At 56.3% G+C, this 23,794-nt stretch overlaps 3 protein-coding genes across 18 annotated transcripts in view; 1 reads left to right on the forward strand and 2 right to left on the reverse strand.

The window, feature by feature from the left end:
• RNF123 (ring finger protein 123) overlaps nucleotides 1-7,290 on the reverse strand; it is a 32,762-nt gene extending 25,472 nt beyond the window's left edge. For 3 of the 10 annotated variants that reach the window (XM_024245243.3, XM_024245244.3, XM_024245239.3), the window contains exons 1-3: nucleotides 7,202-7,290; nucleotides 5,572-5,689; nucleotides 5,319-5,403 (exon numbers count right to left, since the gene is read on the reverse strand). In XM_024245243.3, coding sequence (XP_024101011.1) covers nucleotides 5,319-5,403; nucleotides 5,572-5,653 — 167 coding nt within the window. In that variant the 5' untranslated portion in view covers nucleotides 5,654-5,689; nucleotides 7,202-7,290. The other 7 variants (XM_063722486.1, XM_024245242.3, XM_024245241.3 and 4 more) reach the window with 7 other exon arrangements.
• A 22-nt stretch (nucleotides 7,291-7,312) lies between these two features.
• On the forward strand, nucleotides 7,313-12,940 carry MST1 (macrophage stimulating 1). 5 transcript variants are annotated; one of them, XM_054550745.2, is made up of 18 exons: nucleotides 7,313-8,234; nucleotides 8,991-9,138; nucleotides 9,220-9,332; nucleotides 9,410-9,524; nucleotides 9,603-9,739; nucleotides 9,821-9,937; nucleotides 10,086-10,204; nucleotides 10,407-10,575; nucleotides 10,694-10,824; nucleotides 10,925-11,027; nucleotides 11,155-11,291; nucleotides 11,383-11,418; nucleotides 11,507-11,667; nucleotides 11,800-11,877; nucleotides 12,003-12,149; nucleotides 12,231-12,337; nucleotides 12,434-12,573; nucleotides 12,698-12,940. In XM_054550745.2, the coding sequence occupies exons 1-18, from the start codon at nucleotides 8,141-8,143 to the stop codon at nucleotides 12,857-12,859; spliced, it is 2,214 nt and encodes a 737-aa protein (XP_054406720.1). In that variant the 5' UTR covers nucleotides 7,313-8,140; the 3' UTR covers nucleotides 12,860-12,940. The 5 variants fall into 5 exon arrangements, with proteins under 5 accessions (XP_054406720.1, XP_054406715.1, XP_002813790.2 ...); XM_002813744.6 differs by having other exon boundaries at nucleotides 7,315-8,234; nucleotides 9,821-9,941; nucleotides 11,507-11,627; XM_054550740.2 differs by having other exon boundaries at nucleotides 9,821-9,941; nucleotides 11,507-11,627; nucleotides 12,231-12,573.
• A 441-nt stretch (nucleotides 12,941-13,381) lies between these two features.
• Nucleotides 13,382-23,749, reverse strand: APEH (acylaminoacyl-peptide hydrolase). 3 transcript variants are annotated; one of them, XM_024245247.3, is made up of 22 exons: nucleotides 22,429-23,749; nucleotides 22,221-22,353; nucleotides 21,529-21,655; nucleotides 21,050-21,143; nucleotides 20,871-20,946; nucleotides 20,618-20,781; nucleotides 20,322-20,459; nucleotides 20,139-20,230; nucleotides 20,022-20,062; nucleotides 19,815-19,936; nucleotides 19,205-19,265; nucleotides 17,888-17,985; nucleotides 17,193-17,244; nucleotides 16,247-16,335; nucleotides 15,638-15,776; nucleotides 15,072-15,155; nucleotides 14,910-14,990; nucleotides 14,449-14,537; nucleotides 14,149-14,339; nucleotides 13,940-14,042; nucleotides 13,739-13,845; nucleotides 13,382-13,648 (listed from the first exon to the last, which is right to left on the reverse strand). In XM_024245247.3, exons 1-22 carry the CDS (start codon nucleotides 22,438-22,440, stop codon nucleotides 13,543-13,545), a joined length of 2,199 nt encoding a protein of 732 aa, XP_024101015.3. In that variant the 5' UTR covers nucleotides 22,441-23,749; the 3' UTR covers nucleotides 13,382-13,542. The 3 variants fall into 3 exon arrangements, with proteins under 3 accessions (XP_024101015.3, XP_063578561.1, XP_063578562.1); XM_063722491.1 differs by having other exon boundaries at nucleotides 20,871-20,979; XM_063722492.1 differs by lacking the exons at nucleotides 21,529-21,655; nucleotides 22,429-23,749 and having other exon boundaries at nucleotides 20,871-20,979; nucleotides 22,221-22,356.
• Nucleotides 23,750-23,794: the final 45 nt, after the last annotated feature.

Below are 23,794 nucleotides of genomic sequence, written 5' to 3' on the forward strand. Positions count from 1 at the left end.
AAAATTAGCGGGTGTGGTGGCGCATTCGTATAATCCCAGCTACTCAGGAGGCAGAGGCAGGAGAATCGCTTGAACCTTAGTGGGGCAGAGGTTGTAGTAAGCCGAGATCGTGTCATTGTACTTCAGCCCGGGCAACAAGAGTAAGACTCTATCTCAAAAAAAAAAAAAAAAAAAAGTATGCGGCCGGGTGCGGTGGCTCACGCCTGTAATCCCAGCACTTTGGGAGGCTGAGGCGGGCAGATCACAAGGTCAGTAGTTCAAGACCAGCCTGACCAACATGGTGAAATCGCGACTCTACTAAAAATACAAAAAGTAGCTGGGCGTGGTGGCATGTGCCTGTAATATCAGCTACTTGGGAGGCGGAGGCAGGAGAATTGCTTGAACCTGGGAGGCAGAGGTTGCAGTGAGCCATGATCGCACCACTGCACTCTAGTCTGGGTGACAGAGCAAGACTCCGTCTCAAAAAAAAAAAAATAGCCCTCTCTAAGTCTTAATTCCTTCATCTGTAAAAACAGAATAATGACTTATGTTAGAGATACTGTGAAGAGCCCAGGGAATAACAAGTGCTGTCTGCATAGCACATAACCTGTCCGCTCTCAAAGGTGGCTGTGCTGATGGTGTCTGGAAGAAGAAGGCTGGGAGAAATGCTGGCTCCCAAAGTGGTCAGTACCAAGGCCACCTAGTCCAGCCCTTGCCCTAGGCCTGTGGTTCCTCTGGGGCAGATTCCAGTCTCGCCACCACCCAGCCAGGGGAGTCTGTGTTGAATGGGACATGTCCTGTAAGTATGAAAGGCTCAGCCCTCTGAGCTGCTGGATGGCTCTGTCCTGTACCCGCCAGTCCATAAATGGTCAGCAGAGCACATGGCCCACCTACCCGAGCCAAAGGAGTTGGGAAAAATCTGTCTGGGTGGCCCCCTCATCCTCTCAACACACAGGCCTAGAGGGAAAAGGGTACTGTCTAATGCCAGTCAGTGCTGTCCTGAGCTCAGCTGCTAAGAATAGCAGGGAGTGAGGTGGTGGTAACCAGCAGGACTCAGGCAGAACAGAGGCCCATTACACACCTGGCTGCCCACAGGCTGCCACCACCTGCTCTTCCACCTTTAATGCCAGTTCCTACCCTACTCATCCACATAGACAGAAGGCTCTGGAAGGGGACGAAGGTGGGACAAAGCACCCTGACACAGTAGCCATTATCCAGGCTCAGGGATCACATATTCCCCCAGTGTAAGCCACTCCCAGCTCTGAACTGTAGGAGGAGAGATGCACAAAGGCCCCTCCCCACTGCTGCTCTGTCCCAGGCCAAGGCCAGGTGGTGGCTATGCAGTCGGGGTGCTCAGCTAGTAGCATAGAAGGCTAAAGCCAACCCCATCTCTGAATACCCCAGTGGGCCCAAGGATAAAGGAGCCTTCCTCAAAAGCAGTTACAGGCCAAGAATGGTGGCTCACACCTGTAGTCTCAGCACTTTGGGAGGCTAAGGTGGGAGAATCACTTGAGCCCAGGGGTTCGAGACCAGCCTGGGTGACACAGTAAGACCCTGTCTCTTAAAAAAAAAAAATTAGCTAGGTGCTGTGGCATGTGCTTGTGGTCCCAGCTATGTGGGAGGCTGAGGTAGGAGGAATCCTTGAGCCTGGGACTTTGAGGTTGCAGTGAGCTATGATGTGACATAGCGAGACCCTGTCTCAAAAGAAAACAGTTCTTAACAAGCCCACACTTGGAACGGCTACTCTTGTACCTGACCCCAAAAGTGGTGTGCCTGATCCTGAGAGCAGACTGCACATATCTGTGGGTAGTCGGCCTGAGACAGCCACCACTGAGTGCCTACAGCACTGCCCATTTGGCCAAGACCAGCAACTTCCCTGACCTTTTTGGATCTCCTAGGTCCCAGTTCAGGGCCCTGAATCCCCACAACCACTGACTGACGGCCCTACCACCTGCTGTCTCTCCTGGCGGCCACAGCAGCAGCAGCAGCAGCAGGACCATCTCTGGTATCACATGAGGTAGGGATCAGATGGCTCTGAGAACAGGCCAGGACTGAGTATGGGGTGGGGGTGGGCAGGAACTCTCTGCAAGCAGGCACTTTCTGACCACCACAGTTGCTTAAATAGAACAGGTAATGATGCTGCCTTTTGGACCTGCCTAAAGAGCAGAAGTCATAAAAGACAGAACAGCTAAGGCTGATAAGGGGGTGAGAGACAGGGACAACCGTGCCTCACTGCAGGGAGGGAGAACCTACTTGATCCTTTGAAGAAGTAATCTGGCAACAGTCTTAAAAGTGACTGCAGTTCAAACACTCTAGCCACACGACTCCAGCCCTGGGCATCCTCACAGCATTGTTTACAAAAGCAAAAGTCCTTCCAAACTAGGGCACTTGTATGGGCCACAGCAGACCCCCAGCCCTAAAGATGCTCAGTAAGATAAATTGATAATGTGGAAAAATACTCACGGGATAACATTTGATGATAAAAATAAGATGCAAACTTCTATAAACTTCTGGAAGTGAGGGACATGTCCATTACCTTGATGGTAGTGATGGTTTCATGGGTTTTATATATATGTTAACACTTACCAAATTGTATACTTTAAGTATGTGTAGTTTATTGTATATTAATCATAGCTCAATAAAAATGTTTTAAGAAAAGAACTGAAGATGACAAATTTTTTAAAAGTTTTCTATACAGCATAATCTGAACTACATACATTATAAGATAAACAGACATGAAGTTAAAAAGCTTCTGCATAGCAAAGTAAACGATCAACAAAGTGAAGAGACAGCCCACAAATGGGAGAAAATATTTGTAAACTACCCATCTGACAAGGGATTAATAACCAGAATATATAAAGAACGCAAACAACTCTATAGGAAAAAAACTAATAATTCCATCAAAAGATGGGCAAAAGATACGAACAGACATTTCTCAAAAGAAGACATACGAATGGCAAACAGGCATATGGAAAGGTATTCAATGTCACTGGTCATCAGAGAAATGCAAATCAAAACTACAATGAGATATCATCTCACCCCAGTTAAAATGGCTTTTATCCAAAAGACAGGCAATAACAAATGCTGGCGAGGTTGTGGAACCCCTGTATGCTGTTAGTGGGAACATAAATTATAACAGGGCAATCACTATCGAGAACAGTTTGGAGGTTCCTCAAAAAACTAAAAATTGGTCAGGTGTGGTGGCTCATGCCTGTAATCTCAGCACTTTGGGACGTTGAGGTGGGAGGATCACCTGAGGCTAGGAGTTCGAGACCAGCCTGGCCAACATGGCAAAACCCCATCTCTACTAAAAATACCAAAATTAACTGGGCGTGGTGGTGTGTGCCTGTAATCCCAGCTACTCGGGAGGCTGAGGCAGGAGAATTGCTAGAACTCGGGAGGCAGAGGCTGCAGTGAGCCAAGATCACGCCACTGCACTCCAGCCTGGGCAACAAGAGCAAAACTCCACCTCAAAAAAAAAAAAAAAAAAAAAAAATGCCAGGCACAGTGGCTCACGCCTGTAATCCCAGCACTTTGGGAGGCCGAGACGGGCGGATCACGAGCTCAGGAGATCAAGACCATCCTGGCTAACACGGTGAAACCCCATCTCTACTAAAAATACAAAAAATTAGCTGGGCATGGTGGCGGGTGCCTGTAGTCCCAGCTACTTGGGAGGCTGAGACAGAAGAATGGCGTGAACCTGGGAGGCGGAGCTTGCAGTGAGCTGAGATTGCGCCCCTGCACTCCAGCCTGTGCAACAGAGCAAGACTCCGTCTCAAAAAAAAAAAATTTTTCAAAAAAAAAAAAAGCTAAACTAAAAATTGAGCTACCATATGATCCAGCAATCCCACTGCTGGGTATATACCTGAAAGAAGGGAAATCAGTATATCGAAGAGATATCTGCATTCCCATGTTTGTTGCAGCACTGTTCACAATAGCCAAGATTTGGAAGCAATCTAAGTGTCCATCAACAGATGAATAAATGAAGAAAACATGGTACATATATACAACGGAGTACTATTCAGCCAGAAAAAAGAATGAGATGCTGTAATTTGCAACAACATGGATGGAACTGGAGGTCATTATGTTAAGTGAAATAAGCCAGGCAGAAAAAGACAAACATTGCATGTTATCACTTATCTGTGAGAGCTAAAAATTAAAACAATTGAACTCATAGAGGCAAAGTACTGGATGGTTACCAGAGGCTTGGAAGGGTAGTGTAGGGCTTGTGGGGAGATGGGGATGGCTAAGGGGTACAAAAAAATCGAATTAATAAGACCTTTCTGGTAGCAGAACAGAGTGACTATAGTAAATAGTAATTCTACATTTAAAAATAACTAAAAGAGTATAACTAGATTGTTTATAACACAAAAGATAAATGCTTGAGGGGACGGATACCCCATTTACCATGATGTGATTATTACGCATTGCATGCCTGTATCAAAGTATCTCATATACCCCATAAATATATATACCTACTACATACCCACAAAAATTAAAAATTAAAAATGTAACACAAAAAAAGAAAACAGAAAATAATCACATTTGAATAGTCATGTTAAAATAACAAGGAAAAGCAGGTGCTTTTCCTTCTTTTTTTAGAGACAGGGTCTTGCTCTGTCACCCAGGCTAGAGTGCAGTGGCATGCAGAGGCCAGTTCACTGCAGCCTCAACCTCCTAGGCTCAAGTGATCCTCCCACATCAGCCTCCCTAACAGCTGGGACTACAGGTGCACACCACCATGCCCAGGTAATTTCTGTATTTTATTGTAGAGATGGGGTCTTGCCATTTTGCTCAGGCTGGTCTTGAACCCCTGGACTCAAGCAATCTACCCACTTTGGCCTCCCAAAGTGCTGGGATTACAGGTGTGAACCACTGGGCCTGGCCCTCTAAGTTTCTGCTAAAATGTACTTGTAACTTTTATACTGACTACACTTAAAAGTATTAAACTTGTAAAGAAAAGGCCTTGGAGAAGTTTGTTCTTTACAAGGTCAGTCAGAAGCTACAAGGGGCCAGGCTGGGGCCAAGGTGAGGGCAGGTACATGCAGGGGCAGATGCTGGGTGTGGAGTAGGTGCCAGGTGCTAGCTGGGCATGAATGTGCACCCACTCCCTGACCTCTGCTCCCTGACTCTCAGAAGGAACTAGCACTGTCTGGAGACAGGAAGAAGCAGAGTATGGAAGGCAGACTCTCTGGCCAGAGATCTCACAGCCAGGAGCACAGTGAGAACAGAGCCTAAGCCTATCTGTCCAGAGCCCAGGCTCCCTTTCCCTACAACTGCAGCCTCCTTATTCTGGTCTGGCCCAGCAGAGTGAGGAGGGGCCACCCACCCAGCCATACCTGCTGGTGGCTGCTGGGGGTGCATGGTCAGAAGAGGAAAAGATGCGGTTCAGGTAGTCATTCAGCAGCTTCTCCTGCACAATGCCTGAGCCACAAGTCAGAAGGGAGAAAAGGGCCACATGATCAGTGCAGCTCCTAGGACCCAGAGACTTCTGGTCCTAGGCCAGCCACAGGTACAGCAAGGCCTGAGGCCTTTGTCCCTTCCTTCTCCTCCCAACAAGAGGAGCCTCCTTTCTTCCCTGCCAGCCCTTACCTGTGACCCTGGATTTCTCAGCATCTGAGGTCAGCCTATAGCTCTTGCGGGAGAAAGACATGCCGGCCTCCTTGGATGCCATCCTTCATCTCTCATGGGCAGCCAGTGGTCCTGGAGGCTGAGCCAGACACAGAGCCTGTCTACTCAGGGCCAGCCAGGGGCCCCCACACCTGACCTCAGTCCTGCCATGGCAGGAAGGCTTGGGAGCAGGTGAGGCCAGGGGCATGCACACTCACACATAGGGCAGGGGAATGCAGGGGCTCCCAGCTTCCTACACAGGGAGGGTAGCAGGGGTCTAGGCCCAGGTAACGGGGACCACTTCTTGTTCTCCAGTGTCCCTGTGCCCAGCACAGGGCTGGGCAGAGAGCAGGTACCAGATATATTTCTTGCCAAACCATAACACAATGTCTCAGCTCTGTGGAAATCAGACCAAAATGTCCAAAGTGAGGTGTCCTAGGGGCAGAGCCCCTGTATCCATCTCAGTTGTAAGCCATACTGAGTCCAGCTCACAACCAGAAGCGACAATCCTACACATTCCCCCAAGTGCAGACCACCACTGGTCTGGTCATCTCTAGCCATAAGTCCCACTTACTCCCCACAAGGCTGGAGCCTCTTTCCTCAGCCCTGGGTTCCTCCCTTCTTTTATCCATGGTTCTGATAGTTTCACTGTTCCCACTCACACATGTGGCCTCCCAACTCATCCAATCACCACCCTTGCCCAGCCCTCATGGCAAACTCCATTGCTCCTCCTAGTGCATCTATCCCTCACATCATGTTGCTGCTGCAGCTGCTCCAGAACCTGCACTGAGTCCCTGGTGCTGGCCTCACTGATGTGTAGCTGTGCTGTTCAACACAGCAGCCGTCATCCACATGAGGTTACTTAAAGTTTTAAAAATTAACAATTCGATTTCTCAGTTGCCTTAGCCACATTTCAAGAGTTCAATGACCACATGTGACTAATGGTTACTCTATTGGACAGCACAAAGGTAGAACATTTTCACCATCATATAAAGTTCTATTAGACAACGCAGGTCTAGAGTTTCGCTCTGCAGCACTGCCTTAGCCAACACTCCCTACTCTGCAGTTCAGTCTCTTTATCTCACCCCAAACAGATCTTCTACTCCCACCACAAACCCTTGTGGGTCTGCACCACGACTGCTCCTCGGGAAGGTGGTTTTCCCGACCTCGGGCCCTCGGTGGGCGTCCATGATCGGTGCCCCTTCACTACCAGAGTAGTTGAAGATCTGATTAAACGCAGTCATTCATTTGATGAGCAGACCTTCCAGACACCCACACCGGGTGTCAGTTGCTGAGGACCCAGGTGAGAGGCGGACCTTGTCCCCGCCCGGGGACTCTCTGTCACGGCTATCCCGTCCAACCCCGCCGGGGTATCCGGGCTCAGAACTGAACCTACTCCGTCTGGGAGCCCAAGGACGGCGAGGGCGGCGCATGGCTCCCCCAAGTCGCCCCCGCCTGGCCCCAAGCTCCAAAGGACCTGCCAGATCAGCTCCCGCTCGGAGTTTCGCACCCAGATCCCTGCGCTGCAGGTGCCCTCGCACTGGACTAGCCTGGACCGCGAAGGGAACAGCCGGAACCCACCAGGCTCAGAGCCCTGCCGCCCCTCACTCACCCCGAGCCTCGGCCGCCGCGACCCTGCTCACAACATCCGCCCAACCTCTTGGCTACGGCGTCCGTTCAGGGCCAAATCACGCGCACGCTCGCGCGTTGAGCCTCCAGCCGCGCACGCGCACTGGCCCGCGCCCAGCCTCCGGTAGGGGACCCCCTCCATGGCTTCCCACCGGGTTGTTCCAGGCCTCAGCTTCGCTGAAAGGCCTCACCACCTCCGACCTCCGCCTGCCCTGGGGATGCTCCCAGCCCTGCTGCGGCAGAACGCGACGTGCTAACCGGAATCCCTAGGCCGCCTGTCTCCTACCCATACTTGGAGGCCCCGCTCAGACGGTCCTTAAAACGTCTGAAAGGCCGTTCCTGCCAGAGTCCCTGCTACCTGTTACCTCCTCCCCTATTTAGTCCTAGTGGACAGCCTCGCTCACCTTCCCTGGGATGACACTTCTGGCGGCTGAGATGAGCGAGCCTCTCTGGGTTCTGCCGCCGGGCGTGGGCTGACCTGCCTACAGCTGGGGCCTGATAAGGCAGCAGCAAAAGGGTGGAGGGGAGGCAGTGTTGAAGCTGGGGCAAGTAATTTTCCCCAATTTACAGGGAAAAACCGAAATTCAGAAAAGTTTAATGTCACCCAGGGGCTGGAACCCAGACCTCTGGCAGCTCTCACTTTCACAATGCCCTTGGGCTGACTAGGCTGCAGAGGGGTTTCACCCCAACCCCAGGGCACCTCAAGTGTCCCCACCAAACCTTCCTAACACCTGTCCACTAAGTAGGGAGGCCTCTCAGGGGGCTAGCTGTACTAGGCCCTTGCAACTGACCTATGGGACCTGAGGCCTGGCCCCTCATGGCTCCTGTCACCAGGTCTCAGGTCAGGGTCCAGCAGGCCCTGACCTGACGTGTGGAGCCATAGCCACCCAATCCCGTAGGGACAGGTTTCACAACTTCCCGGATGGGGCTGTGGTGGGTCACAGTGCAGCCTCCAGCCAGAAGGATGGGGTGGCTCCCACTCCTGCTGCTTCTGACTCAATGCTTAGGGGTCCCTGGTGAGTGCCCCCAACCCTGATCCCCATCTGCCTTCAGGAGGGGGTTGGCCCCATTCTCCTATTCTAGGATGAGAAAAAAGTCGGGGAGCCAGAGGCTCAGTGGGCATGGGGCAGTGACCTTGGCCTCTTGAGCACAGCTGGGAAGCCCTAGGAACACATAGACATTGCCCACTTAGGCCTCTATTAGCACAGCTGGGAAGCCCTAGGAACACATAGACAATGCCCACTTAGGCCTCTATTAGCACGTCTGCCCTAGTACTGAAGCAGTGTTAGGACCACACAGATGCACGCACACAGCAGGCAGTGACCCCTCCTGAGCCTGATCTACCCCTCTAACCTAGCACATGCCTTTGTGCAGGTGAGAGCCCAGATTTGGAGTCTGAATGCCTAGCCAGGGCCCCTGGCTGGGTAATGTGATGGCTCTGAGCCTTAGCATTCTCATTTGAGAGATGAGATGGGGCAAGCTTCATCACACACTGCTCTCAACAAGCGTATGTGTTAGATCTGAGCTCGGTGCCTGGGCCACTAAACAGAGGCACCGGTGATAACTACCAAGTCTGGGCCTGCTTCCCAGGAGAAATTTTTTTCACAAGTATCTGTGCAGGGGGGCTAGACTGGCCTTTGAAAGTGCATACAGGGTCCATCCCAGAAGCCTTGTAGCTTTGATATCCTGAATGAAGAAAGTGTGGACATGCCAATACACATTACTGACATGTATGCCCACCTGACCTGCACCCACTCATGCCCACTCTGCAGGGCAGCGCTCGGCATTGAATGACTTCCAGGTGCTCCGGGGCACAGAGCTACAGCACCTGCTACATGCGGTGGTGCCCGGGCCTTGGCAGGAGGATGTGGCAGATGCTGAAGAGTGTGCTGGTCGCTGTGGGCCCTTAATGGACTGCCGGTGAGTGGCCACTGGGCCTAGATAAGACTGGGGGCACGGGAGCTTGGGCTGTGGCATTACCCTGTGCCTTCTTCTCTCCAGGGCCTTCCACTACAATGTGAGCAGCCATGGTTGCCAACTGCTGCCATGGACTCAACACTCGCCCCACACGAGGCTGCGGCGTTCTGGGCGCTGTGACCTCTTCCAGAAGAAAGGCGAGTGGGGGTGGAGAGGGGCAGGGTGGGAGACAGGGGACCTCAGCCCAAGTTGATCTTCTGTCTCTTGCTCCCAGACTACATACGGACCTGCATCATGAACAATGGGGCTGGGTACCGGGGCACCATGGCCACGACCGTGGGTGGCCTGCCTTGCCAGGCTTGGAGCCACAAGTTCCCGAATGATCACAAGTGAGACAAACACCTTCCCTCTGTCCCGGCCTGGGGCCTTCCCCCAACACACACTATAGTGATGCTCTGGGCCCTCAGGTACACGCCCACGCTCCGGAATGGCCTGGAAGAAAACTTCTGCCGTAACCCTGATGGCGACCCCGGAGGTCCTTGGTGCTACACAACAGACCCTGCCGTGCGCTTCCAGAGCTGCGGCATCAAATCCTGCCGGGAGGGTAAGCGGCGCCGGGTCAAGCTGGGAGAGTGGAGGGACAAGCCCACGCCCATCCACGAACCCACTGGCTCTTTGTCTCCAGCCGCGTGTGTCTGGTGCAATGGCGAGGATTACCGCGGCGCGGTAGACCGCACGGAGTCAGGGCGCGAGTGCCAGCGCTGGGATCTTCAGCACCCGCACCAGCACCCCTTCGAGCCGGGCAAGTACGCGTAGGCGGTATCGGCGCCCTAGGGGCCGGGCTAGGGAAGGTCCAGGACTCCAGGGGCAGGGCTCTGTGTAGGCCAATTGGGCGGGGCCAGATAAGCCAGAGTCCCAGGGTCTTGTTCACGCCCCATTACCGCTCCCAGGTTCCTCGATCAAGGTCTGGACGACAACTATTGCCGGAATCCTGACGGCTCCGAGCGGCCATGGTGCTACACTACGGATCCGCAGATCGAGCGAGAGTTCTGTGACCTCCCCCGCTGCGGTAGGCGGCAGGGACCAGGCCTGTCAGGGTACCTGGGAACCTTGGGGAGGGGCGTGGCTTGGCCGGGGAGGTAAGAGGGGCTGGGCATGACCTGAGACCGTATCCCGTGGAGTACCGTACACCTGGGAAAGGCGGGTTTGGTCCCAGCCCCAGAGGGATCTCAGCTCTCGCTCGGGGCCCGACCTATCTCGGTCGATCCAAGGGTCCGAGGCACAACCCCGCCAAGAGGCCACAACTGTCAGCTGCTTCCGCGGGAAGGGTGAGGGCTACCGGGGCACAGCCAATACCACCACCGCGGGCGTACCTTGCCAGCGTTGGGACGCGCAAATCCCGCATCAGCACCGATTTACGCCAGAAAAATACGCGTGCAAGTGAGGTGGGGGGGGGGCGGGCGTTGGGACGTGCTGCTGCGGGTGAGACGGGAGGAGGGTAGTCACCGGCTTAGGGCTGGAGGCTGGCGGGCTAGGGCTGAGTGGAGCGCCTGCTTAGAGACCTTCGGGAGAACTTCTGCCGGAACCCCGACGGCTCAGAGGCGCCCTGGTGCTTCACACTGCGGCCCGGCATGCGCGTGGCCTTTTGCTACCAGATCCGGCGTTGTGCAGACGACGTGCGGCCCCAGGGTGAGGCCCAAGCTTGGGGGCTACAGAGCCGGGGCTGGAAGCCTGGAACCGGAGGGCCGGGGCGAGGTCTCGGCCTGACGGCTGCCCGCACCCGCCGCAGACTGCTACCACGGCGCAGGGGAGCAGTACCGCGGCACGGTCAGCAAGACCCGCAAGGGTGTCCAGTGCCAGCGCTGGTCCGCTGAGACGCCGCACAAGCCGCAGTGAGTCCCTGGTGCTCCCGGCCTCGCCAGGGCCCTAACCCTGGGGCGGCATGTTTTGGTGTCTGGGAGCAGAGCCTGGAAATGGTTGAGACTACCCTGCCACGATTTTGCTCCCGCTCCCGCCTAGGTTCACGTTTACCTCCGAACCGCATGCACAACTGGAGGAGAACTTCTGCCGGAACCCAGATGGGGATAGCCATGGGCCCTGGTGCTACACGATGGACCCAAGAACCCCATTCGACTACTGTGCCCTGCGACGCTGCGGTGAGCACTAGTGACGCTTCCCCCATGACCCTGCCTCAGCCCCCACCACCAAAGGCTGGCTCCCTTAACCCCAGTGAACTTTGTCTTTCAGCTGATGACCAGCCGCCATCAATCCTGGACCCCCCAGGTTAGGAGTTGGGCCAGTTACGGGTCAGGCCTTTTAGCCCACCACATCCACACAGTCTGGGTTTCATCCAGCCCACTCCATCCTACAGACCAGGTGCAGTTTGAGAAGTGTGGCAAGAGGGTGGATCGGCTGGATCAGCGTCGTTCCAAGCTGCGCGTGGTTGGGGGCCATCCAGGCAACTCACCCTGGACAGTCAGCTTGCGGAATCGGTGAGGCACAACTGCCTGTCTCCCACACAGAGGAGCTGAGGTTGTGTCCTCTGTGGTTATCCCACTGGGGGTTGGTAATCTATCCCTGCCCCCAGAGGTCCTAGCCAGAAGATGGCAGGTCTAGCATCTGTCCCAGGAGTCTGTTTCCTGTCCTAATTCCCCACTCCTCTAGGCAGGGCCAGCATTTCTGCGGGGGGTCTCTAGTGAAGGAGCAGTGGATACTGACTGCCCGGCAGTGCTTCTCCTCCTGGTGAGCCTCCCTTGTGTTTGGGGACCCAGTCTCATCCCACCTTCCCCCTTCCCCAGGCAAACTAACAAGTGAGCCTTGGGGCAACGGACTGAGTCACAAATGACCTAGCAGAGCTTCTCTCCCAGCCATATGCCTCTCACAGGCTATGAGGTATGGTTGGGCACCCTGTTCCAGAATCCACAGCACGGAGAACCAGGCCTACAGCGGGTCCCAGTAGCCAAGATGGTGTGTGGGCCCTCAGGCTCCCAGCTTGTCCTGCTCAAGCTGGAGAGGTATGTGGACAACCTGGGAGGGTATGAGGTGGGGCTGGGCCTTGTGGCCTCAGACCCTGAGTGCCCCCATTCTTGCTGAAGATCTGTGACCCTGAACCAGCGGGTGGCCCTGATCTGCCTGCCCCCTGAATGGTATGTGGTGCCTCCAGGGACCAAGTGTGAGATTGCAGGCTGGGGTGAGACCAAAGGTAAGAGCACAGTGCACAGGACTGCTGGTGGCCAGGAGGCCCAGCCCTGGATCTTTGTCCAGGACCCTCTCCTTCTCCCCATTCCCCTCACGGCAGGTACGGGTAATGACACAGTCCTAAATGTGGCCTTGCTGAACGTCATCTCCAACCAGGAGTGCAACATCAAGCACCGAGGACGTGTGCGGGAGAGCGAGATGTGCACGGAGGGACTGTTGGCCCCTGTGGGGGCCTGTGAGGTTGGTGGCAGGGTCCTGGGCCAGCCCTGGAAGGGTATGGGGGGCTAGAAATGAACTATTTTATCATGAAGCAGGCTAGTCATTGCTGTGGCCCGGGGTCCTCATCAGTTCTCCTACCTGCCAGGGTGACTATGGAGGCCCACTTGCCTGCTTTACCCACAACTGCTGGGTCCTGGAAGGAATTATAATCCCCAACCGAGTATGCGCAAGGTCCCGCTGGCCAGCCATCTTCACGCGTGTCTCTGTGTTTGTGGACTGGATTCACAAGGTCATGAGACTGGGTTAGGCCCAGCCTTGACGCCATATGCCTTGGGGAGGACAAAACTTCTTGTCAGACATAAAGCCATGTTTCCTCTTTATGCCTGTACAGATGCTTCTTAGCCTCTGCTTCCAGGAAATGAGTCAGTGACTCCTTGCTAGGGCCCGGGTGGCTTGAGCCCAGCACACACTGGGCTAGGTGATCTGTCCAGCCTAGGGGCTTCCCCAACCAAGGTGACGTCCCTGGGACTACTTTTGCCCATGGGTGCCGTGGAAAGACAGGGCCTCACTAGTCCCCCAGACATACTCTTGGGAAGGGTGGTACAGAGTAGTTGCTAATGGAAGGGGCTGCAGCAGGGAAGCTAGGCTGGTACAGAGTCCTGGTTGCCAGGACAGGCAGAGGCTAAGCCTCTCACTGTTCCCTCCCTTCTCACACTGGAGGCAGATGAAGCCCTTGTGGCTGCCACACCCAGAACCTAGGGTCTCTGCACCCCAGAGTGGGAGGTGGGGTTGGGGATGGTTTGGTACAAAGTACCAGCAGGAACCAGGCTCTGTGTCCTAATTTATTATGACTACATAGCCCACATTCCTCTGCCCACGCATCCGTGGAGTCCAGAGCCCAGAAAGCCTCCTGCTGCCCTGCTAGACCACTGAGCTCCCCAAGAGCGAAGTGTGGCACAGGCTGATCAGCTCACGCAGAATGGCAGGGCTTCAGCTGCCCAAGTGTGTGCGTAGCCAGAGCACAGCATTCATGAAGCTGTCTGACTCCACCTCCACCTCTGATAATGCGTGGGTGCTTTTGGGATAGAGCAGGAGCCTGTAGGGATTAGTCAGCAACATTTAAGGTTGGAGGGTCCTCCTGTGCTCACCTGCCCACCAGCTGCCAGGGCCTTCCTGCTGCACTCACCGAACAGGCACATTCCGGGTCTTGAGGGCACGGTAATACTCCATGCCCTGCTTGAAGGGCACACGCCGGTCCTCCTGGCCCAACATCAGTAACAGTGGTGTCTTCACCTGGGTGTTTGGGGAGGAGTGGGAAGCTGTGTTGAGCTGGGCCCTGGATTCTGGATGGATGGGCAGCACACAGGGCAAGGAGGGGGCTGCATACCTGAGGGATGTATTTGATGGGTGATTTGTCCAGCATCTCAGCCCACACGCTGAGGTCTGGCAGGCAGTCACTGCTGAAAGGAAAGCCAGCCTCCACCACGCACCTGCAAGACACGGAGCTGATGCAGCCCCAGGAATTCTGGGGCTACGGGGCTCCATGAGAATATGAGGTAGAGGAGGGAAGGGCAGGGACCTGTGGTGTATGCCTACCAGTCAGGGATGTCAGTGGAGCCCAACATGGAGGCGATGTTGATCACGGGGTTCCGGGCCACGCAGGCCCTGTAGGTCTCTGGGTACTGACCAATCAAGTGGCAGGAAATGAAGCCACCATGGGAACCACCCATAAGGGCCACATGGCTTGCATCAAAGTGTTCCTCCTGGAGCACCTGTTCCACTGCAAACTGCAGGGTGGGGCAAAGCATGCTGCAGCCAGCTGCCCGCTCAGCTGAATGGAGGCATCCCCCTGGCAGCCCATGTTTCAGCCTGTCCAGAAGCCCCAGCCCCTGCTACCTGGACATCCTTCACATCCTGGTGGCCCACATTGCCTGGGAGGGAGAGGATGCTGTCCTGGCCAAAGCCCGTGGAGCCACGATAGTTCACTGAGGGCAGGGAGGGACCAGACAGTGTAGTCAGGCAACATTCCCAGCCCCCTGGACACTCTTTTCACACATCCGTGAAGTAGGCCCTGGGGCCAGCTATACCACAGACTGTCAAGGGGAAGGGACCCAGAGATTTGAGGCTGCCACCCAGTGACCACAGTGCCCTTTCCTTGGAAGTCCCGAGTTAGTCCTTGTTATCACTATGCCACAGAACCAGAGGCTGGGCCCTGGCAGTTCCTGGTAGTGGTTACTAGGTCTGGGCTAGAGAAAGTCCTGGAGACTAGGGTGGCACCCATGGTACTTATACAAACCAGGTCCACCCCCGTCACTCCACCATAGTCCTAACAGAACTGTGGGTCCCTGCTCACTCACCTAGTAGTACCGCAAAGCCCATCTTGCAAAGCATGGCTGGGAACAGCATCCAGGCAGTGACAAAGGATGAATGGGGCCCCCCTGCAGACAGGGAGCAGAGGGTGAAAAGGCCAGCTAGGAGGAGGGCTGGGAGGGCAAGGGCTCTTAACACCAGATGCCTACCGTGGGGCATGACCACCATGGGCACCTGGGTCTTATCTGGAGGGTTGCCAGGCTGCAGCAGGATTGCTTCAAAGTCAAGGCCAGCTGCAGGGAGAGGGCAGCAGTCAGCAGGGCGAGCCTAGGGGCTTCCCCAACCAAGGCCCCATCTCTAGCTGCAGGTGTGGGGCTGACCTCTGGGTCAGAGACCTGGCCAAAGTAGTCCACACCATGACACATGGACCCCAGAAGGCTCATACTTCTTCTGCCCTCGTCAGGGAGCCCCATCCTGCAGCGACAGCATTCGGGATGAGGTGTGGTCACTGAGGCTTGTATGAGGCCTATTTTCTTTGGACCTGGGTCTTCCCACCACAGATGATTTGGCCTAGTGAAGCCCAGGTGATACCCAGAGCAGGTGCTCAGATGTCTAGATGCTACTTCCGATGCCCATCGACAAGAGGAACAGAAAACCTCTTGGAGGTCATCACCAGAAACCCCACAATGTGAGAGAGGAGGTAGCAAAGGTCACTGTAGAGGCTTTGTGCTGGGGAACCTGGAAAAGGCATCCCTCTGCCCCTGGCCCAGCTCACCATACTGCACATTCTCTTGCTCTGGGGGTGGCTGTAGCACCCGGATGCCCCAGTGGATGTCGGGAATGGGCTCGGCCTCCTCCAGGGACACCCACAACACTGACTGCTCCTTCCCTGCAGAAGGCAGGAACCCAACTTTCTGCCAAGGGGAAGGAATGTGTCACAGGTGGCCTGGCTGCCTCCCTGCCCTTCCCTTCTGCCTACAGTGGGAAATAGGCAGCTCTCACTATGCTGGGCCCTCTACCCACCTCCAGAGGGTATAGCATGGCTTCCTGTTGTGGGATGGTATATACCAAGGTATTCATACTCATACAATCACACGCAGGCACACCCCTCCCTCCTCAGCTTCTAGGCTCTGCTGTCTCCTTTGCTCTGTAATACCAGGACAGGGCACTTCCCCAGGCACCTTGTTTTGTATGGAGCAGATTCTAGCCTAGTAGTTCGACCCTGTGAGTGCCAAACCCTCATGGACCATGCCAAGCTGGGCCTGTGTCTTGGCCCGTCTGTATGCTGACCAGCCAGTCAGACTCTGGGGCCAATTCCCTGACCTGGTGAGCTCTGCCTGCCCAGAACCCCTGCCTCCACAGCCTGGGACCCACCGACACTCACCAGGGTTGGAGGTAGGCTGGGTGTGGAAAACTGTGCCACCATGAGGTCCTGGTCAATTGTGAGCAACTTCCAGCTCCCACCTGACCCTCCTGGAAAAGGCAGATGCCACTAAGTGCTTAGCAGGAGCCATCACCTTTCTTACCTGCTTTTCTGTAACAGAGTCCCAGGCTGGAGACTCTATGGAAAGGTGCCCTTTTCTCCCCCAGAAGTGCCTTTCACAAACACCCAACTGCACATGGCCCTGGGTGAGCCTCCTGCTCTCAGTCTGTTGTTCATCTGACAGACACTGGCTGGGCTGGGAACTGCCAAACCTTAAGACACATCAGACCATGCAGGCACATCTGCCTGTCCCTCGATGGCTGCTGTGTGCAGGGTGGCAGCTGGGACCGGGGAGTTGGGGGTGGGGGAGCGTGCTGATTTGGGGCAGTGGTGTCCAAGCAGTTGTACAATGAGATGTGGCTTTGGAATGATATTTTGGTAGCTTTGTGGAGAAGCAGATACAGTCAGGTCAGGTGGAGGACTCAAAACACATTTCAAGGGCAGAATCACCAGGCCTAAGTATGGGGAAGATGGGGGAGTCAACACTGGGCTTTTCCTGGGCCATCAGGTGGCAGAGCTGCTTCTGCCTGAGACAGGCACCCAAGGTTTGCAGAGCGAGAAGGATGAGTCTGGCAGATCTTGATAAGAGAGAGTTTTGTGGGTTTTAGGAGCAGAGGTGGGGGCCGTGCTGAGGCTGGGCCAGGACACATGGAACAGAGTTGAGTGCTAAAGGGCAGTAGAGCAGGGAAGCTAGTCTGTTGGTTGGGTAAGGGTCTGCACGGACAGGGACCTTGGGGACCTGTTAGTAAAGGCTGTGGAATAGTCAGTGGTGCTGAGTGGCTGAGAATGCCATCACTGCCCCACATGCTGGAGCTCCAGTCCCCCGCTGCCTGGTTGGCTTGCTCACCAGCTGTGAGGGAGGTCACGGTGCCCACTTGGGTGTCCACAGCAAACAGGTCCTGAAGCAGAGGCAAGGCCACAGGTGGGACCACATCCAAGAGTACTCCCTCTACCTATGGGTCCCTCCCCTACCTCCTCTCTACTCTCTTGGAGAGCCCTGGCCAGACCAAGGCTGTGGACAGCTATGGTGATAGTTACTCAGTGCAGTAGGGAGTAGTGTGAGGGCCTGGGTTCAAATCCCAGCACCATCACAACTTGCTGGGTGACCCTGGGCAAGGTAAGGAATGGCTTTGAGCCCCTTTGAGTTGGCACGAGGACCAAATATCACACCCAAAAGGAGCCTGGCACACTGTGAGTGCCTTTACTCCATCCCTGGGGGAAGGGCTCAGTCCTGTCCCCATCAGCTGCCGTTACAGAGTGTTCAGGGACCCACCCGAGTGGCAGTCCCCTTGACCCCCAGCTAGAAATGCCTGGGAGGGGTTGCATCTCTGCCTCAGACGAAAAGGCCTGAGTTCTGCTGTGGTGCACCAGGGCAGCCAGTCCCCTCCAGGAGAAATGAGGCCAGGATGGGCAGGCAGGGTTTTAAGGGGCTGATGAGACTTTGTGGCTGGGCATTCCACCCAGGGGTGTGCACATGCAACCCCCAGGGCTCCTGGGGGTTGACCACAGGGGCTGCCCCTCAACACAATCAGTGTCCCTCACCTGCCGGCTGCGCTGAGCTGAGTCAAAGACCACTCTCTGGCTGTCAGCTGACCAGCATCCCAAAGGCAGAAGGCTGCAGTAGATCCCAGAGAAGTTATCTGTAAAGATAGGAGGGCTGGGGCTGCATCCAGGAGTGGAAGTAGGGAGGGTAGTCTACAAGGAAGGCTAGGGTACTGGGGAATTCACCCAGGGCCCTGCTCAGGCACCAGTCAGGCCCCTGCAGCTTGTAGCACACATGGGGGCACCCTAGGCGATGAGGAGCTGCCTGAGTAGGTGGCTGAGGGGCAGAGGCCTCTTGGGACCCAGAGAGGACCCAGAGAAGCAGAGCTCAAGAGCTCCAGAGAGAAACCGTGGGTGCTCAGAGGAAAAGCACTTGCTCTCCTGAGTTGCTCCAGTTGAACCCAGGTAGGTACCAGGTGCTTTAACCAAGATATCATCTGTCCGTCTTATCTCCATTGTGGTGCTTAGCACAGCGCTTGGCACAGGGGGGGCTCAGTAAATCCTACCCTTTAATATCATCACTCACTTAACACTCACTATGATTCTATGAGGCAGGCAAACACAATCACCCCTCCATGAAGAAATGGGAGCTCAGGGAGGCCAGGACCCTGTCTGAGGACACAGCTAATTTAGGGCAGAGCTGGGATTCATACTAGGTTCCCACCACTGCATCCCTGCAACCCAAAGAGAAGACAAGAGGCTATCCCTTGTCCACTGAACTCCTGGAACTGACCGGGTGGCCTGAGAAAACAAGAGACTCATCCTTGAGATGGTCCAGGAGGATCCAAGCAGAGCTATCAACACTCGAGACGGGAGCCTTGCAGCCAAGCGCCACCCTCCTGAAGACCCAGCTGACTTCAGGGCTTAGACTGGACAAAGGTTGCTGGGGTTAGGATGGTGGATGGGATAATATCATGCCCTTGGGTCCAGAGCCTCTCAAGTGTGACATTCCAACCTAGTGCACTTCCTGAGACCCACTCGAAGGAGTCATGGTTTTGGTTTGAACCAGCCATTAGAAAAATAAGAAAAATCTAATTATGACCTGCAGCACAAGAAATAATACATCATCAGCTTGGGCCACTCTGATCTCAGCTTGGTCCTACCACTCCTTGCTATCGAACTGTTCCCTACGGTGACAGCCCCGCTCCCTATGGTGACAGCCCCGCTCCCTGAGGATGCTGGGCATAGGGCTGGCCCAGCAGGGAGGTAGGGCCCTCAGAAGGAACCTAGGAAAGAAGAACGGGGCAGGGATGCAACAGACGGCAAGAAAGCAGAGCAACAGGCCCCACCACACCCACCCAGCCAGGTATGCCTTACCTCCCAGCTGCCGAGGCACAACATCTACCACCACTGAGGTAACCTTGGTATACCAGTCATACTGCAAGAGAACACAATGGTCAGGTCCAGTAGGGGACAGACAGTTCCCTTAGGGCACAGTGCCCCGTGCCTATCCTCTTTTGCCTCAGGTAGCCCCAGGAGAGAGGGGAACTGGAATGAGCCTGATGTATCTCTTTTCTGGTGACCTGGACCAGATGCCCAAGGGGCCTCAGATAGGCATGTCCCTCTGACTTTTACCAGGGGCCCAGAGCTCTTCCTGGGGAGGGTCTGGGATTGTGTAACTCCCGACTATATCCCAGCCCCTTGCAGAGCCTGGCTACATGCAGTTGAGAGCCAAGGGGAGGAGCATTCTTGCAGACGAGCATTCTCTCAAGGTGGAATGCCCCAACAGTGCAGAGCTCTCCATGGCAGCACTCTCAACCTCTAGGCCCTGCCGTGAGAGGACAGGCAGAACTCACACCGCTGCTGCACTGAGGACAGAAGGGCACCTACTGAAGGCCTATGGGGAGATGATACTGGCCCTTCAGCTCTCATCCACCATCCCATCTTCTTGCTGACCACCCTACCATCCCCGCCACCTCCAGCTCACCAGGCACAGCTGGCTGCATTGGTGATGGGGGATCAGAGATGGGTACTGCAGGTAGACAATACGACATTGGTCTGGGCTCAGCCGGGGAGAAGAGACAGCCAGGGAGTCATCCGAGAGGAGCTCTGGGCCAGATGGAAACATGAGCATCACGCAGGCTGGCAGGGCCAACATGTGTCAGCAAAGCACAGGTGGGCATCAGCCACTTACCACACTTCCCCCCGATGAGGTCCACATAGTACAGGGCTGACCTGGAACCACGAGACAGACACTCAGTCTCAAGGCCAGCTGGGCTGCAAGGCCCCTTGCCTTGCCCCACTCTCTTACCTGCGATTGGTGCAAAAGCGGATGCCCAACCGGAAGGGCTCATGCCACCAGCCCACAAACACCACACCAGCATCTCCAGGGGCCCAGAATGCCTGTAAACAGGATCAAAGGGCAGAAGTGAGCAGGGCTGGTAGCTCAAGAAGGGCCCCAGACTCCAGGGGGACACAGGCTGTTGCTGCTGACCTGTCCAGGGGACACATTCTCAGGGACCCCCTCAAGCACAGAGATGTTGCCACTCTCGACATCCAGCACGCAGAGCACAGGGATGCTTTTGGAAACCATGTTTTCTCCCCAGTCTTCGTAAAACACAAACTGATCCCCCTGAGAACACAAGATACTCAATGCCCAGCCTGTCTATAGGACCTGGTCTGCTTTCTAGAAGCTAGTGCCTCCCCAGGTCTGACAGGCACAGTATGGGAAGGGAGCACACTGAGCCCCAGGGCTGCCCTGCCGGGCCTTCGTGGATTGACCACGGGCACCTTGATGGCTTGGTCTGGCTTCTTCAGCCTGGCTATCTCATCATCGCTGGCACTGACGTCCAAGGCTTTGGTCTGAAAGAAGGACTCGGCCTTGGGGCGCTTCTTCTCTGCCACATACAACAAGTGTGTCTCCGAGTGCGACCAGGACAGGCAGCCAAAGCAGTCTGGGTGCAGGGAGGGCCAATCAGGGGGGGCCCAGGGCTACGGCTACCCCTCCTGTCCACCCTGCCGGCTCACCAGCCAGATGCCTCACCATCCTCATAAACAGGCCCATGTTTCTCCAGCGCTGACAGGTTGAAGCTCTTGAGCTTCCGGTTCTTCTCCCAGACCTGAGGACATCTGGGCATTAGGCTGTTTGCCTGCTAACAGAGCCTTATCTGTGGGGCAGAGCCTCTCTCTTGTCACCCACTACCTGGTCCCATGCAGACTTACCTCCAGGAACTGCTTCTCTTCCCCAGGGCCAGTGCCTCCAGCCTTGCGCAGCACAGCTTTCATGGTGCCTGAAGGAGACTCTCTGCTCAGCAGTCTGTGGACATGGGGTAGCACAGGTCAGGGTTATCTTGCAATAACCCCTTCCTGCTCCCTACTGGGCACAACCTCTTAGGAGAGATTCTTGAGGCTCTGGCCCCACACCAGCTTCTGGAGCACCTCTAGCCCCACCTTGCCTTTCCTCCCTGAGGCAGAGACTCTACTCTCCCCAGCTCCCCAGGCCACCATGGGCTCTAGTCCAGGCTGAGTTTGAAGCAAGCCTCCAGTGCTTATCAGGCCATGTCACCAGAAACTGAATGAGCTCCCAAGGGGGCAAGAACCTGGCTCCTGGCCTCCCTTCTAGGCACATGGTGGGCATTCATAAAAGGCTTGCATTGCGGACGGCTGTGGCCTTGCCCACAAGCTTCCTCCCTCAAACTTACTCCCCCCGGGTCTCCACACTGTTGCCTGCAGGTCCTGCAAACACCACTGAGTCCCCGTCATGGAACACCAGGTATTGGCGGCAGAATCGAATGTTCTCCATGCGTTCCAGGTCCCTCTGGGTCCACTCTGTGAGGGGAGGCATGAGGCTGCTCACCTTGTCTTGGCTACTCCTGGCTACTGCCCCCAGCCCCACCTGACCCAGGAAGGCCTAGATCTATCTTCCCCAATCTCTCAATCTGTCTCCAGACACTGACACCCTGGCTGCAGGCTGGACAACACTTGGCCACAACCCTAGTCCAGGCCTCCAGAGTCTGAGCTGACAGCCTCTTTGAGAGAACCCCCTAGTAACCCCAGCACCCACCCTGGAATCTTGAGGGCAGCCTGGCATGTGTATGGATGGGATGGCGTGTTGGCGGAGAGCCCTACAAGGTCCACGCCCTGAGCCCAGGTTTGACTTCTACCGCTACACCGTCATCTCGTGCACTCGTGGGCGCCATTCGATAACGCCCCGTACGCCCCCGCCCCCCCTCCACACACCTGTGTGCAGGGACCTGTGGGAGTGTATCCTCCAAGTCCAGGCCGCCTCCCTATACACCCTTACGCACTGTCAAGCAGCGAGCCCCCCACACCCACTTCCTTCCCACCCCAGCGCGCGACCCCGTCGCCAGCCAGTTCCCCTTCGCACACACACCAGTGTGCATCGTCCGGTATTGGCCGCCGTACTGCGTGGTGACCTCCGGGCCCAGGCAGGCGGCGCTCAGCGCGGGCTGGCGGCTAAGGCCCCGATACAGAGCCGCCGCCTCCTCGGGCTCGCTCAGCAGCACCTGCGCAGGGGACACACCAGGGTCAGGCCCGGCCCGGGCTGCAGGGACCACGGGGACCGCGGGCCGAGCCCTCACCTGGCGTTCCATGGTCTCCTCTCTGCCGCCGGGGCGAGGCGGGGCGTGCTCGTGCCCGGAAGTGAGGCTTCCGGGGGCGGAGCCTGGGACGGCCCGAGCTGTCTCCGCCCCTGCCCTGCGGCAATCTGTGAGGGGCGGGGCCTTCGGCTAATGGACGAGGACCGTTGGCAGGGGGCGGGCCTTGACGGTGAGAGGACCCGGCCTGGGAGCGAGAAGTCCTGGGTGGGTGAGAGCAGGGGTCTCGCCAGGGGCGGACTAGCCAAGTGGGGGGCGGGGCCGTGGGCTGAGTCCTGGGCCTCTTACCGAGGGGCGAGGCGTTGGATCTCGGAGGAGAGGGGCTGGCCCTGTGGAAGCGGAACCCGGGAGCCCGGCTTCGGGGAGGGTAGAAGGGCCTAGGAGAGAAGGGGTTGAGAGGGGGCTGCGAGGCGGAAGCAGCGCGGTCGGACGGGCATGGCCCGAGCACCGGACGGGCATGGCCCAAGCACGCGAAGGGCGGGGCCCGAGGGGAATGCGACCAATGAGTCTTTGAGGATGAAGGGCAAGGCGGGCGGGTCCGGAGTGGAGCCCTGCGAGGAATGCGGAGCCGGGAGCCTGTGAGCGTGAGCGTGAGCGTGAGCGTGAGCGTGAGCGTGAGCGTGAGCGTGAGGGTGGGGCGGGGCGGAGCCGGCCGCAGCGTGGATCTCCCGCGGCTCTGGGGCTGACTGTAGGGTTCCTTCGAGTCCACCACGAGGCCGACATTCACTAGACAGTGCCAGGCCCTGCCCTGAAGGGACTCCCAGGCAGACGAAGAAGAGAAGGGCCAGGGTCCGGGCGGAGGACGCGAAGCAAGCCCTGGGGTGCGGGGCAGAGGGGCGGGTGCCAACTCTCAGGGTGCTGCCCGGGCTTATCAGTCGCCAGGCCTGCCGCAAGAGCTATCTATCCCCGCAGCCTTTACCCACCCTTCTCAGTGGCACCTTGTTGGGGATCGTGAGCTGGTGGGTCCCTGCCTTCCTCCCCAGGCCTCAGCCTGAGCTCTTGGGTGTGAAGGGCCTGGTGGGCTCAGACTCCACCCAGGACCAGGGAGCTTCCTGTGGAAAGAACCTAGGCAGGCAGGCTCCCTGCGCACGTGGTACAGGATTGGCTGGGCTAAGGTGCCAGCAGAGATCAGGAGAGGCTGGACAGTAAGGATGTCCCCTCCATATACCTGAGTCTGGCTGATCTTCCACATTCAGGGCCCTGGCTCTTTGCTCCATGGCGTGCTTGTGATTGAGAGTCCACTTGTCTGGCCTGTAGCTTCCCCTTTCCCATCAGCTGCATCATTACTTACTCAAGATTACTAGTTAAGTTAAAAAAAAAAAAAAAAAAAAGAGTCCTGGCCGGCCGGGCG

The sequence above is a fragment of the Pongo abelii genome, chromosome 2, assembly GCF_028885655.2.
Source record: "Pongo abelii isolate AG06213 chromosome 2, NHGRI_mPonAbe1-v2.0_pri, whole genome shotgun sequence".
Taxonomy (NCBI): Eukaryota; Metazoa; Chordata; class Mammalia; order Primates; family Hominidae; genus Pongo; species Pongo abelii.